This window comes from Macaca nemestrina, chromosome 4 (assembly GCF_043159975.1).
Source record: "Macaca nemestrina isolate mMacNem1 chromosome 4, mMacNem.hap1, whole genome shotgun sequence".
Lineage (NCBI taxonomy): Eukaryota > Metazoa > Chordata > Mammalia > Primates > Cercopithecidae > Macaca > Macaca nemestrina.
This window is the reverse complement of record NC_092128.1, coordinates 155,891,119-155,903,743: the sequence shown is the minus strand read 5'-3', so window position 1 is coordinate 155,903,743 and position 12,625 is coordinate 155,891,119. Positions and strand designations below refer to the sequence as shown.

At 58.2% G+C, this 12,625-nt stretch overlaps 1 protein-coding gene across 1 annotated transcript in view; it reads right to left on the bottom strand.

The window, feature by feature from the left end:
- Positions 1–12,625, bottom strand: part of LOC105483430 (protein kinase cAMP-dependent type I regulatory subunit beta) — a 192,910-nt gene that overhangs the window by 20,764 nt on the left and 159,521 nt on the right. Inside the window, 1 exon segment of the mRNA XM_011744336.2 lies at positions 11,536–11,657. Within this exon segment, the coding sequence (XP_011742638.1) occupies positions 11,536–11,657 (122 nt within the window).

Sequence of the window (12,625 nt, the reverse complement as noted above, 5' to 3'; positions counted from 1 at the left end):
AAGGATGTTCTGACACCTGCTAGCGACAACACGGATGGCCCTTGAGGACACTATGCAAGCAATATAAGTCAGTCACAGAGGGACGAATTCTGTAGGATCCCCTTATACCAGGCAGTAGAGTTCAGACTCATAGACAGAAAGCAGAAGGATGGTTCTACTTTCTAGAAGGGCTGGGAGAGGGGGATGAGGAGTGTGTGTTTCGTGGGGACAGAGCTTCAGCCTGGGAAGATGAAACATTCTGGAGATGATGGTGGTGACGGATGCACAGCAATGTGACCTGCTTAATGCCACTGAACTGTACACCTAGAAATGGTTATGACGGTAAATTTCATGTTATCTGTATGTTATCACAATTTTTAAAAATAAAACATTTTTAAAAGGGCTTGGCCACTGGAACCTTAACTCACTCCACCTATGGCCTCAGTTCACACTGCCCCACAGTCTCACCCATGCTTGGGGGTCATGGCCAGGGCTGCTAAGCACCCCTTCGGTCTGGCCCCGCATGTTCCTGCCCCGTCCCGGAGGTGTGGCAGAGCCACAGGGTAGGTGACCTTGTGTTCTGCTTGTGGGGAAGCTGCCCCCTCAGGAACCATTACACCAAGTTCCTCCGGCGGCTGACTCTGGGGACGGACAGCGGGGCCAGGAGGCCACAGCTGTGGGACCAAGAACCTGGTTGCTGAATCAGAGAGACATGCGTGGCCAAATTTAGAACACAGGAGGACAACTTCCTCCCAGAGACCCATTGTTCACCACCTGGAGCTGGCCCTCCCCGGGCGTGCGGATTTCCCAGAAGGACCAAGTGCCCAAGGGCTCCGGCCCCACTCAGCATCATTAGAAGGTCTGGGAGGAGGGGAGCAGAGGGGCCGCCCCCACAAGGCAGGGGATGTCCACAACCCACTGCCTGCATGACCACAGCCACCAAGGCCAGCCCCCGCTTCGGTGGGTGGACGACCGTGGGGTGCTGCAAATTGATTTGTCCAGAACTGCGCATCTGTTAGGATTTTCCCAGCCAAAACATCCGTCTTTACGGCAATGGTCTTTGCATGGTGCTTAACTCTCCTCATTTTGCTGCCAGGAATCTGGTTGGGGTAATCCGGGACCTTGGAACCGGCCACTGCATTCCACATCTGTCTCGTCTGGGAACGCCTGCGCGGCGGTGCCCCGAGATACGGGTGGGAAACAAGATCTGGAAATGTCTGCAATGGAAAGCCGGGGCCCGCGGGGGGTGGTTTGGTCTCTGGGAAGGGAGGGTTGAGGGGAAGGAGAAAGATGGTGCCTTTTATAGGTTTTTTTTTTTTTTGGTGGAGGAGAGGGTGTTAAACTTTTTATAACGTTGCTTACATTAACCAAAAAATCAGAAAATATCAAGGCAAAGGTACTCGTCAAAGGAGCCACACAAATGGGACCATCCTTTGCTGAAGACACATCAGCATCCCTGTCTCCGTCCGCAAGCGGCATTTTACTTGAAGAATTACTTTGAAGGTTCTTGTCTCCCAGAGCAGAAGCCCCAAGCGTGAGCTGACCCAGGCCTCAGCCTCACACCTGGCCCTCTATCCACACGGAGAACAGCCTGCAGCTGCCCCAGTTCACATGGAAACTCACTTAATGCTGAAAGGCAAGTGAAGACGTTCCATGCCTTTGGGAGAGCAGTTGTCCCCTCGAACCATCTCACAGTTCAGCCGGACGCTGGGAAGCTCTTCCCGGCCCCCCAAGCTGCTGGGCCGAACGTCCAGCTCACTGGGAGAGGGCAGCCGTGATGTGCCCGGGACACAGCCCCTTGTGCACAGGCCCTGGGGGAGCTTTGCTTCCAAAAGGGGCATGGGAGGTACACAGCCCCCTCCCCTACTCCAGGGATGACCAGGCTGCCCTGCAGCAAGAGGGATTTGGGTCAGAGCCGGGTGGACTTGTGTGTCCCTCTCGGTGGGCTGTGGCCACTGGAGCACTTAGGAGCCCGCCCCAGCAGAGTCTCAGTGGAGCAGGGACACTCGCAGCCTGGGGGAGGGATGCTGGCACCGCAGACAGCAGGCAGGGTGAGGCCAGAACCCCTCTAAGCCGTGAGGAAGCTCTCACACCTGTAATGACCCCGGCCAGCACGGACAGGGCCCCACGGACAGGGCCACCCCAGGGCCAGACCCTGAGGGCCCCGGAACCTCCACTGTCCCCGCGCAGATGTCCGCATGCACACGGTCCACACAGGACTCAGGTGGAGGGCTCGGAGCCCAGCCCTAGGGTTCTGGAAAAGTGTTTCTTCCAGTCCAGCCCAGAAGGAATGTTTTTATTTTCCTGCTAGAGGCCAGGCCAAATGGGCTCCCGTTCAAGATGCTCTGAGATTTCCCTCAGACAGGGAAGACTTGGCACCACGCACAGTGACCACTGGGCAGAGGCCAAGCCCAGCGCCTCGGTGGGCCTCACCTGCCCTGACCCGCGAGAGGAGGGAGGACACATGGCCGGTGCAGGTTCCCCCACAGGCAGATACCCCCAGGCCTCCGGAAGGTGGACCGAAGGCTCCTGGTGGGGCCCTAAGGCCAAGGCGGGGGCCAGGGACGTGGTTCTGAGCACTTCTCATTTGGCTCTCGGAGGAGGCTGCGGTGTCCCGGCAGGATGTTCCAAAGTAACTTTCACACCCCTCGTCAAGGAGCTCAGGGGGCGTGGGACCCTCCCCTGCCCGGGGTTTGCAGCTCTGCCCTCCTGCGGCCTCGCCCCACCCTCCCCCACATGTGAGCTCCTGTGTCCCTGCAGCTGTTAGAATGCCCTCCATCTGGAGGACTCCTACTCCTACTTCAATACCCGGTCCCCTCCACCACCCAGCAGTCCCCGGGCCCTCCCCCATCCCCCGCCATCCCCTCAGGGTGACTGCCCTGCGCTGTGGCCGGCCTGCTCCTGTCAGGTGTAGTCTCCACACAGCACGGCCCTTGGCAAAGCAGCTGGACTATTTCTCTCCTCTGCAAATCAGCCTCCAACTCCTGCCGTTGCGGCCGTCACACCCAGAGAAACACTGGTGTTCCAACCCCGGTCAGCAGAGCTCTGCAACCAGAACCCCCCAGACTCGCCCGCCCGTTCTCCCACCTTGGACCGCTGCCTGCATCCCAGCATCCAGGCCCCTGCCTCACGGCCACCGCAGGGCCACGGCCCCTCCACACTCCCTGCAGCCCAAGCGACACCACTCCGGGCGGTCTCTGCGTTGGGTCCTGCTCCATGTCTCTTCCAAGCCCTCACGTCCTTCCAAAGCATCTCACCCATAGGACGCCAGCCCAGGAGAGAGGACAGGGGGTGTCTGCAGTCTACAGCATCTCTCCAGCCCCGGACCAGAGCTGATGCCTGGGAAACACGTATGGCTTAGATCCCTGTGGCTCCTGCAGACCTTCCTCCAGACAGCGACCCCAAAAGAGAGACATGTAGGAACTGAAAGGGCCACCCTAAGTAAGCAGCACCATAAGCAACGCTTCAGAATGTGGCATGGCACTGGCACTGTCCCAGAGACCCCAGCCAGGAGCCTCGTGGCGCGGACCGGGTCTATCTGAGACCCCAGCCAGGAGCCTCGCGGTGCAGACCGGGTCTACCTGAGACCCCAGCCAGGAGCCTCGCGGCGCGGACCGGGTCTGTCTGACACCCCAGCCAGGAGCCTCGTGGCGCAGGCCGGGTCCCAGCTGACCCCACACGACGATGGGGCAAGCACGGGGTTCCCCCAGAGGTCCTGTTTTGCAGAGGTCCCCTTCCTAAAAGCATCCAGCAGTGACCAGTGGATTCTGAACAATCGGCCACCCCCTGGTTCAGGCGTCGGCAGGGAGGGGGCGCGGGGCTCTGATGAGCCAGGAAAAGTTCCCAGGCCCAAAGACAGCTTTGCAACGTGTTGTTCTGCAGTTGCTTCAACGTTGTGGACATTCATAAAATTAATTTGCAAAGAGAGGAGATAAACTCCATCTAGCGTTCCCATGGCAACGCCTCCCAGGCCACTGCTGCCCTGGATGGGAGCAAGCTGGGGAATTTCGGTCTCGGGACTTTTACGTGGAACCGGCTCCCAAGGTCCAGCTGCCCCCAGGCTGTGGGGAGGTCTCCGGGAGGGGAACTCCAGGGGCCTGGAAAAGCAGGTGTGCAGCCCCCAAGCAGGAATGCGTGGAGGGAACCTGAGCTGGTGCCCGGGCGGGCAATGCCCCACCCAGCCCTGGCCGGATGCCACTCCACCCTCCCGCCAGCGGTGAGGTGACGGAACAGCTGGACGGTCCCCACCTCCAGGAGCCCGTGCAGCCCTGGCACACGCTGCCGCCTCTCCGCTAGGCCCTGGACGCCGCTCTCACCGGGGAACGAGCTGGGTGTCCACCCAAGCCGGGCACAGAAATAACACCTCTGCCCCCATTGCCACAGGACCGAGGACTCTGTCCCCATTTAGAGCTCCTGGGGCCCGGGGCTGTTCCCCAACCTTCGGTAAGAGCCCCTAGAAAGATCCGGTTCCCCTCACCCCGAGGCCGACGGCAGGTGCAGGCCTCACAAGGACGCAGGACGCCCAGGCCCTGGGGCTCAGGGCTCCCGCTGATGCACACGGTGCGGTGGACACTACGGCTTTCCATCTGCACGTCTGCAGCTCCCAGGTTCACAACCCACAGGCCTGCGGGGGAGCGACTGCTCAGTCTGCTGAGGATATTTTCCAACAGCTGTGGGGATCGGGTGTCTGAGGGGCTGGCAGCTCCCCACAGCTTCAGAGACAGCGGGCGTGACCCCGTGGGGTCGGGGGCAAGGAAAAGCAGCCTCCACCCAGGAGGGGCCCGGCTCCTGCAGACAGACCCGCGGGGGTCCCGGGAGTTGAGGGTCATGCAGCCCGGCCCTGCCTTCCTGGCTGCCTCTGTGGCGCCCCGGCTCAGCTCTGCAGTGGAGTTGGCCCGAGGCCTGCAGGTGTTCAGGCCTCACAGGTGTGAGCAGGGGCGGTTTCCACACCTGTGCAGGGCCAGGGTCCCCACACCTGAGGGAAATCAGCTCCCGAAACAATCGCATCTTCGGGCAGAGCGGGCACAAGGCACCGCAGGCTGCCACTGCAGACGGGGCCGGCCCTCACTTTGTCCATCCTGGAGAGCCGAGGGGAGCAGGAGGCCCTGGGTGAAGGACAGGCGGGGGGAGAAAAGGGCGAGGCGGGAGCTCCGTGGCCCTACAGGGATGAGGCCTCATGCACAGGGCGTCCTCAACCCACCAAGGCCACGATTTACAAAACAATGTGCTTTAGAAACTGCTGGAGGAAGAAGGACAGAGACCAGACAGGGCAGGACGCCGGCCCCAAGGAGAGTGGGGGACCGGCATCTCCTCCATGCGCTGCTTCAAGGAAAACAAACGGTGGCCACGAGAGCAGCCACCGAGCCTCCGGGGCCTGCCGAGAAGCCGCCCCACCGGCCGGGCGCCGCCGCACCTGTCTGACGCTATCGGTGGCCGCCCTGGCCGCACAGTCCACAGCTGGAAACTGCAAAAGGCTCCAAAGCGCGTCGGTTCTGCGCCTCTGATCCCCGCACCCTGGGGCTGCACTGTGACTTGCCAAATTTGGCTGATCACAGAGGAAAAGCAAAAAAAATCCAGGTTGCCAAGGAGACCCTTTCAAATCCATTTTACAGTGCTGGGAAAGCGATACCTTCCTCTCAGGTCGAGTTTCGTTCCCGAGGCCGTGCAAGGCGCTGTTTTATGTGAACCTGCGCGGCCCCCCTCACCTCCCCTCCCGACCCCCACACACACTCTGTCAGCGGTCAGGGCACCCTGCACAGCGCTCCGCTCTCCCCACATCCCCCTCCTCAGAGCCTTTCTGGGAAACCCGTGCAGCAGCGCATGGGGGCTCCTGGGGAGGGGGCAGCCAGCGTCTGACCCCAGCACCCCTCCTGGGGACTCTGCAGGGAGCCTGTAGAACCCTCGGCTGTCCCCAACACAAAACCACACTGCTGCACAGCTGGGTGAGCCCCCCAAGATCACGAAAATCAGCTGTGACAGCCCTCAGCAGATGCGCCACTGCGGGGCCTGGCTCCCAGAGCCGGCAACGCACACAACAAGGTAAAATCCGAGTGGTCCGCCAGGGAGTGGACAGAGGGGCAGAAGGCGGAAAACACCAGAAGTTGTGCTCGCAAGACTGGGATCACGGAGTCGGGCACACCCATGGTGAAGGCATCATGGGCAGAGCCTCCCGGCTGTGGGAGGCGGCGTCTGCCCCTCGTCAGTCCCCGCACCTGTCCTCAGCTGACAACCCTGGCGTGGATGTGGAGGGCACGGCCGGCAGAGCCCCCCGCCGGGGTGCGGTTGGGTCACACACTGTGTGCATGGGGACGCCGGCACATCCTCAACACTCAGAACACGCTGCGCGGCTTGGTGATGCCGTCTCCTCTGTTCCGGGGTGAGAACACCGCGTGTGCTGCCTTGATCTGCTCTCCACAAAGATGCACCCGCGATCCATGCCCCCCACACACATTTTCATGATTTTCCTACACAGGGCCTTGGACTCAGCTAGGAGGGGGCCTTGGTCCACAGAGAATAATGTGTGATTGTCCGAACCAGCCACAGCTACTCATTCTCTCAGTTTCAAGACCATTCAAACCGAGGCTGCCAACTCAGAAGCCCCCGAGTGCCTGCAGATATGGCTGAGGACCTGAGAGCAGGGCTGGGCAGGGGCTGTGGGAAACTGGGAAGCCTTTCACACCAGAAGGGGCATCTGCCAGCTGGGTACGGCCAGACGGGGCTGCAGGTCCAGTGTAGTGGGACGTCAGATTTTTAAAGAGAAGTAAGAGATCCAGATTTATTTTATTTTCTTGAGACAGGTTCTTGCTCTGTGGCCCAGGCGTGATCTCAGGTCACCACAACCTCTGCCTCCTGGGTTCAAGTGATTCTTGAGCCTCAGCCTCCCAGCAGCTGGGATTACAGGCACCTGCACCACGACTGGCTAATTTTCGTATTTTTAGTAGAGACAGGGTTTCACCATGTCGGCCAGGCTGGTCTCAGACTCCTGACCTCAAGTGATCCACCCGCCTTGGCCTCCCAAAGTGCTGGGATTACAGGCGTGAGCCACCGTGCCCAGCCAGCGACCTAGATTTTTATGTGAAATCTCCTGACTGTAAAATAACAAGTAATCCAAATGTTTAAAAAAACACTGTACAGGCCAACACAAATTTGTCTCTGGGCCAGATTCAGCCTGTAAGCACCAGTTTCTTGTCAATGGATGTAAAACCTAGAGCAATTAAAGATATCTGCCTTTCCACCTGTCACCGCGGTCATCCTGCTGGAGGTGGAGCGGCCGGAAGCGCCACCGCCACGGCTCTGTTGTCTAGGCAAGGAAGGGCTCTACTTATGTACTTATTTCAGCAGCGATAACCGGTGAGAACTGAGGAGCCATTCCTGAAGTCAGCAACTTAAACCAGTTTATTGTTATCCTTCACAGTTTGGGCTTGGAGGGGCTCAGCCGGGCGGTTCTCACTCGGGGTCTCCTCTGGGGTTGCATCCAGATGGAGGCAGGGATGACCTCATCGGAAGACTCAGCTGGCAGGACATCCAAGATGGCACAGTCATGTGGCAGCTGTTGACACTGGGCGTTCACGGCTGCGCTGGCCGGGGCCGGGGCTGGGGCTGGGGCTGGGGCTGGGGCTGGGGCTGCGCAGGCTGAGAGCACAGCTCTCAGAGCACAGCTGCTGGGCTTTAAGAAGAGCATCCTGGGAACAAGGTTCCCATAGGCTGTGGTGGAAGCTGTAAGGCTTTGGAGGACCCAGTCTTGGGTACCCTGCAACATCATTCCACTGTATTCTGTCCATCGAGTGTGTACCTAAACCAGCCCAGCATCAAGGGGAGGGTGTTAGACTCCCCTTTTCCACGGGAAAGACAGCCAAGAATTTGAAGCCATCTTTTTTGGTTTGGGTTTTGGTTTTGGTTTTGAGACAGGGTCTCTCTCTATTGTCCAGGCTGGAGTGCAGTGGTGCAATCATAGCTCACTGTAGCCTTGAACTCCTGAGCTCAAGCAATCCTCCCACCTCAGCCTCCCAAGTAGCTGGGACTACAGGTGGATGCCACCACGCCCAGCTAATTTTTTCCCCCCTGTCTTATGGTGCTGATAATTTTTAAACTTTTAGTAGAGATGGAGTCTCACTATGTTGCCCAGGCTGGTCGTGAACTCCTGGGCTCAAGTCATCCTCCTACCTTGGCCTCCCAAAGTGCTGGGATTACAGCATGAGCCACCGTGCCCAACAACCACCCAACAGCCGCCTTCAATACAGCAGATTTCAGCAGTGGGTTTGTGATCCTCGCCTCTGCACACGGGCAGGCGTGCACGCTGGCATTCCCTCCTCTGCACACAGGCAAGCGTGCACGCTGGCAGCCTCTTCTCTGCTCACAGGTGGGCGTGCACGCTGGAATCATGGCTGGGGTCACTCCCCTATCAGGACCTGCCAGAGCCTCCTTCCAACGCTGGCCAGAATCATCACTTGGGCTGCCTGTGGTTCCATCCTTTCCCTCCTCCTCTTCTCCTTTTAAAGAAGCATTACTGTTGAATGAGTCCCCTACTCTACTGACCGGACATACTGCCTGAGAACGGACCCCCAGCAGGGATCCCCCTTCGTGAATGTCCGTGCAGCCTGTGGTACCTTTAGGTTGGAAACAAGCATCATTCATTCATGCATTCACTAATTCATTCACATAATGAGCATTCTGGGACGTGGAGAGGGAAGTGACTCAGGTCCCGGAATCCCACATCCACCTTGTGGAGCTCCGTGAAGGTGGCTGCCCCGTCAAGACCTGCCTTGGTGCTTCTTCCAGGTTAGCAGAAATCTCCCAGCGCCTCCAACACCCCAGCCGGCCTGGCTCCCTCCGGCCTCTGCTGCTTCTCCTGCTCTATCCCAGCCTTCCAGGTCTTTCCTTATGGTAGAGCTGCAGTGGGAAGCACCGGGGATGAGGGTGGGAGAGGCCCTGAACGTGCCCCTCAGGGAAGGGTAATGAAGATTTAGCAGGTGTGGGGGCCCGAGCCTGGGTCTCCAGCGAAACACACACTTCCTTCCCACAGGATCTTACTCCAGCCTCTTGCTTTTCCGCCTGTGTTCCAGTGGCGGTGAGCATCTTCCAACACCATCGGCGGCCCCGGCCACATTGCTGGGCTTCTGTTTTTTTTTTTTTTTTTTTTTTTGAGACAGAGTCTCGCTCTGTTGCCCAGGCTGGAGTGCAGTGGCCGGATCTCCGCTCACTGCAAGCTCCACCTCCCAGGTTCACGCCATTCTCCTGCCTCAGCCTCCCAAGTAGCTGGGACTACAGGCGCCCGCCACCTCGCCCGGCTAGTTTTTTGTATTTTTTAGTAGAGACGGGGTTTCACCGTGTTAGCCAGGATGGTCTCGATCTCCTGACCTCGTGATCTGCCCGTCTCAGCCTCCCAAAGTGCTGGGATTACAGGCTTGAGCCACCGCACCCGGCCACTTCTGTTGTTTTGAACCAAGACTCTGGCTCCCGAATTCGCTGAAGTCGCCAAACATCTACCAGGACTTGAGCTCTTTGCTGACCTCTGTTTCTTCCCAGCAGCCCGCGGGGCAGGGAGGTGCGCTCCTTCTGGACCCAGAATGATCCTGTCACTGCCCACAGCTGCAGGTGTTTCGGCGAGGGCGGGACCTTAAACTCCGCCACCCTGACGCATGCATTTCCCGATGGCAGGTGCAGAGTTGGGGCGTGTGCTTAGGGCATGTGCTTAGGGCGCATGCAAGCATGAGATCCTGCTCACCCTTGAGGGCCGGACACGTGGGGAACATGTCAGACACACAGGAGCATACGTGTGGTTCTGCAGAGCCGGGCAGGTCAGCACGCAGCCTGGACAGGTCACTCATTCCTGCCCAGGGCCACCTGGGGAGGGGATTCCTCTCAGGAGGCCACGACCCAGGCACAGCCTCCGGCTGATGGACACACTGCAGGCCCTGGGGTTCCAGCCCGGTTCCTCCAGCATTAATCCGAAGGGAGAGGGCTTCAGATAACCAGGCAGGGCAAAGTTCAAATAACCATGGGGCACAGGTGATGTAGGGCAGGTGGGCCCCAAAGTGGGGCTTAGCCTGCCGGGGTTCTTGGCTTTGCCCAGGAAAGGATTCGAGGCCCAGCAGGAGGTGGACTAAACAGCTTTACTGAGGCAGCAGTGTTTGGGGTTACAGCTCCTCGCTGCTCCCACTAGGCAGAGCGCTGAGGGGAGCGGCTCAGGGCACCTGTGCAGTCCCATTTACACCCACTTATAATTAGATGCACATTAAGGGGTGGATGATACAGAGATCTCTGGTTAAGGGTGGTAATTTTGCGGGTCCTCAGGCCGTCGCCATGGGAAGGGGCGGGAGCTCCCGGGCGTTGCCATGGCAACGGTAAACTGACGTGGTGCGCTGGTGGGCGTGGCTATGGAGAGCGGCTAGCACCCTGGCTCTGTTTTAGCCAGTCCTCAATTAGGTCCGGTGTCGGAGCCCCACCTCCGGAGTCCAGTCCCACCTGCTAGCTCACAGGCACAGGGTCCCTTGCCAGCACCCGGAATGGGGGTTCACATGCGAATTCCTGCCCTGTCCTCGGGACAGCAGCTCAGCTCACCCAGCAGTCTGCGTGCGGCCATCGTGGCCTGCGGCCCCAGCATGTCCCGGGGGGCTCCACGGAGCCACCTGTCGCCTGCCCGTGGTGGCGCCGTGGTGTGAGACGGCAAAAATGACTCACAAAAATGACTCTACGTCCAGATACAGAAGCTGCCACCGTCTTTTTAAACTTTTAATTTTGCCATCATCGTAGATTGGAGTGCGGCTGTGAGAAATAATATAGAGAGATCCTGTGTACCCTAAATGTATGCGATGCCCCCGACAGTGACCTGCTGTGTACACACGGCGCCACGCCACGGCTGGGATGCAGATGTGGTGCCATTCCCAACCCCACTCCCTTCCTCAGCTCTGCCCACCCTTGCACACCCTGTGTGCAGGTTCCCGCCCTTGCACACCCTGTATGCAGGTTTCATGCAGGTTTTTTATTTTCCTTTTTTTTTTTTTTTTTTATGGAATCTCACTCTGTTGCCCAGGCTGGACTGCAATGGTGCCATCTCAGCTCACTGCAACCTCCACCTCCCAGGTTCAAGCGATTCTCCTACTTCAGCCTCCCAAGTAACTGGCATTACAGGCATGCACCACCACACCCGGCTAATTTTTGTAATTTTAGTAGAGACAGTTTTCGCCATGTTGGCCAGGCTGGTCTCGAACTCCTGACCTCAGGTGATCCACCCGCCTCAGCCTCCCAAAGCGCTGGGATTACAGGCGTGAGCCACTGAGCCTGGCCAGTTTCATGCAGTTTCATCACACATGCAGATCAGGCACCAACCGCCTTTCTAAGAAGGGAGGCTTTCGATGCTAGAGGACCGGAGGAACCTCGGTGGCAGGAGTGTGAGGCCATGGCCCACCCACCCCGTGGAGGCCCCAGATAGGCGTGCGGTCACAGAGCAGCACTGACTCCAGAGGGAGGATGAGGCGGGCAGTGGAAGAGGAGAAGGTAGGAAGTGCCCCCACCCAAGCACACACCCAGAGCGCCCACGTGGGAAGCACGTCTCACCTCCGTGATGATGTAAAAGTCATCCCCAGGCTCTCCCTGGACCACGATTTTCTCTCCATCTTCAAACTGGACGGGCTCCAGCGCGTCCGCCACGGTTAGACGCTCCCACTTCTCCAGGGACTCTGTGGGGAGAGGAGGAGGACAGGTCATCCTGGGGCTCACGCCTCCCCGGCCAGTCCAAGACAAGGGCCACCACTCTTCCCGAAAGGTGTCCTCAGAAGCACCAGCTCCGTGACCAGTAAGCTGCATAAGACGAGGCCGTGACACTATCCCCCAGCACCTCTGTGCCAGGGGGCCTGGGTTTTCTTGCAATCAGCAGGTCCCGGACGCATGCAGCTCATGTGCCCTCTTTACCAGGTGCGGAGGGAGCTATTCTGACAGTTATCCCTGGCTTAATGTAAATACCCAACAGTGAAAACTGACTCCAGGTTAACTCAGTATGAAAATACTTTTGTTATCTTCGAAAGAATAGAGTTGCTTACATTTTTGCAAACAATGGAGTCCCAGCTAAGCACAAAGGCTACTAAGTGGTTTAAAATAATTCAGAAGCCAGGCACAGTGGGCTTTGGGCTGAGGCAGGAGGATCACTTGAGGCCAGAAGTTCAAAACCAGCCTGGCCAACATAATGAGACCCCATCCCTACAAAAAAAAAAATGTTTTAAATTAGCCAGGCATGGTGGTGTGTACCTGTAGTCTCAGCTACTCAGGATGCTGAGGTGGGAGGAACACTTAAGGCCAGGAGTTCAAGACCAGCCTGGGCAACATAGTGAGATCTCGTCTCTACAAAAATTTAAAAATTAGCCAGGCATGGTGGCGCACACCTGTGGTCCCAGCTTCTCAGAAGGCTGAGGCAAAAGGATCACTTGAGCGCAGGAGGTCGAGGCTGCAGTGAGCTATGATCATGTCACTGCACTCCAGCTTGGGAGATGGAGCAACACACCGTCTCCAAAAAAAAAAAAAAAATGTGAATAACAAAATAATTCAGAATGGTAACTGCCCATCCAAAAGAAACACTGTTCATCGGGGACTGATCAAAGAACATGGAACTGCATTTACGTTGTAAGATTAAGGCATAGTATACTTTCTACTC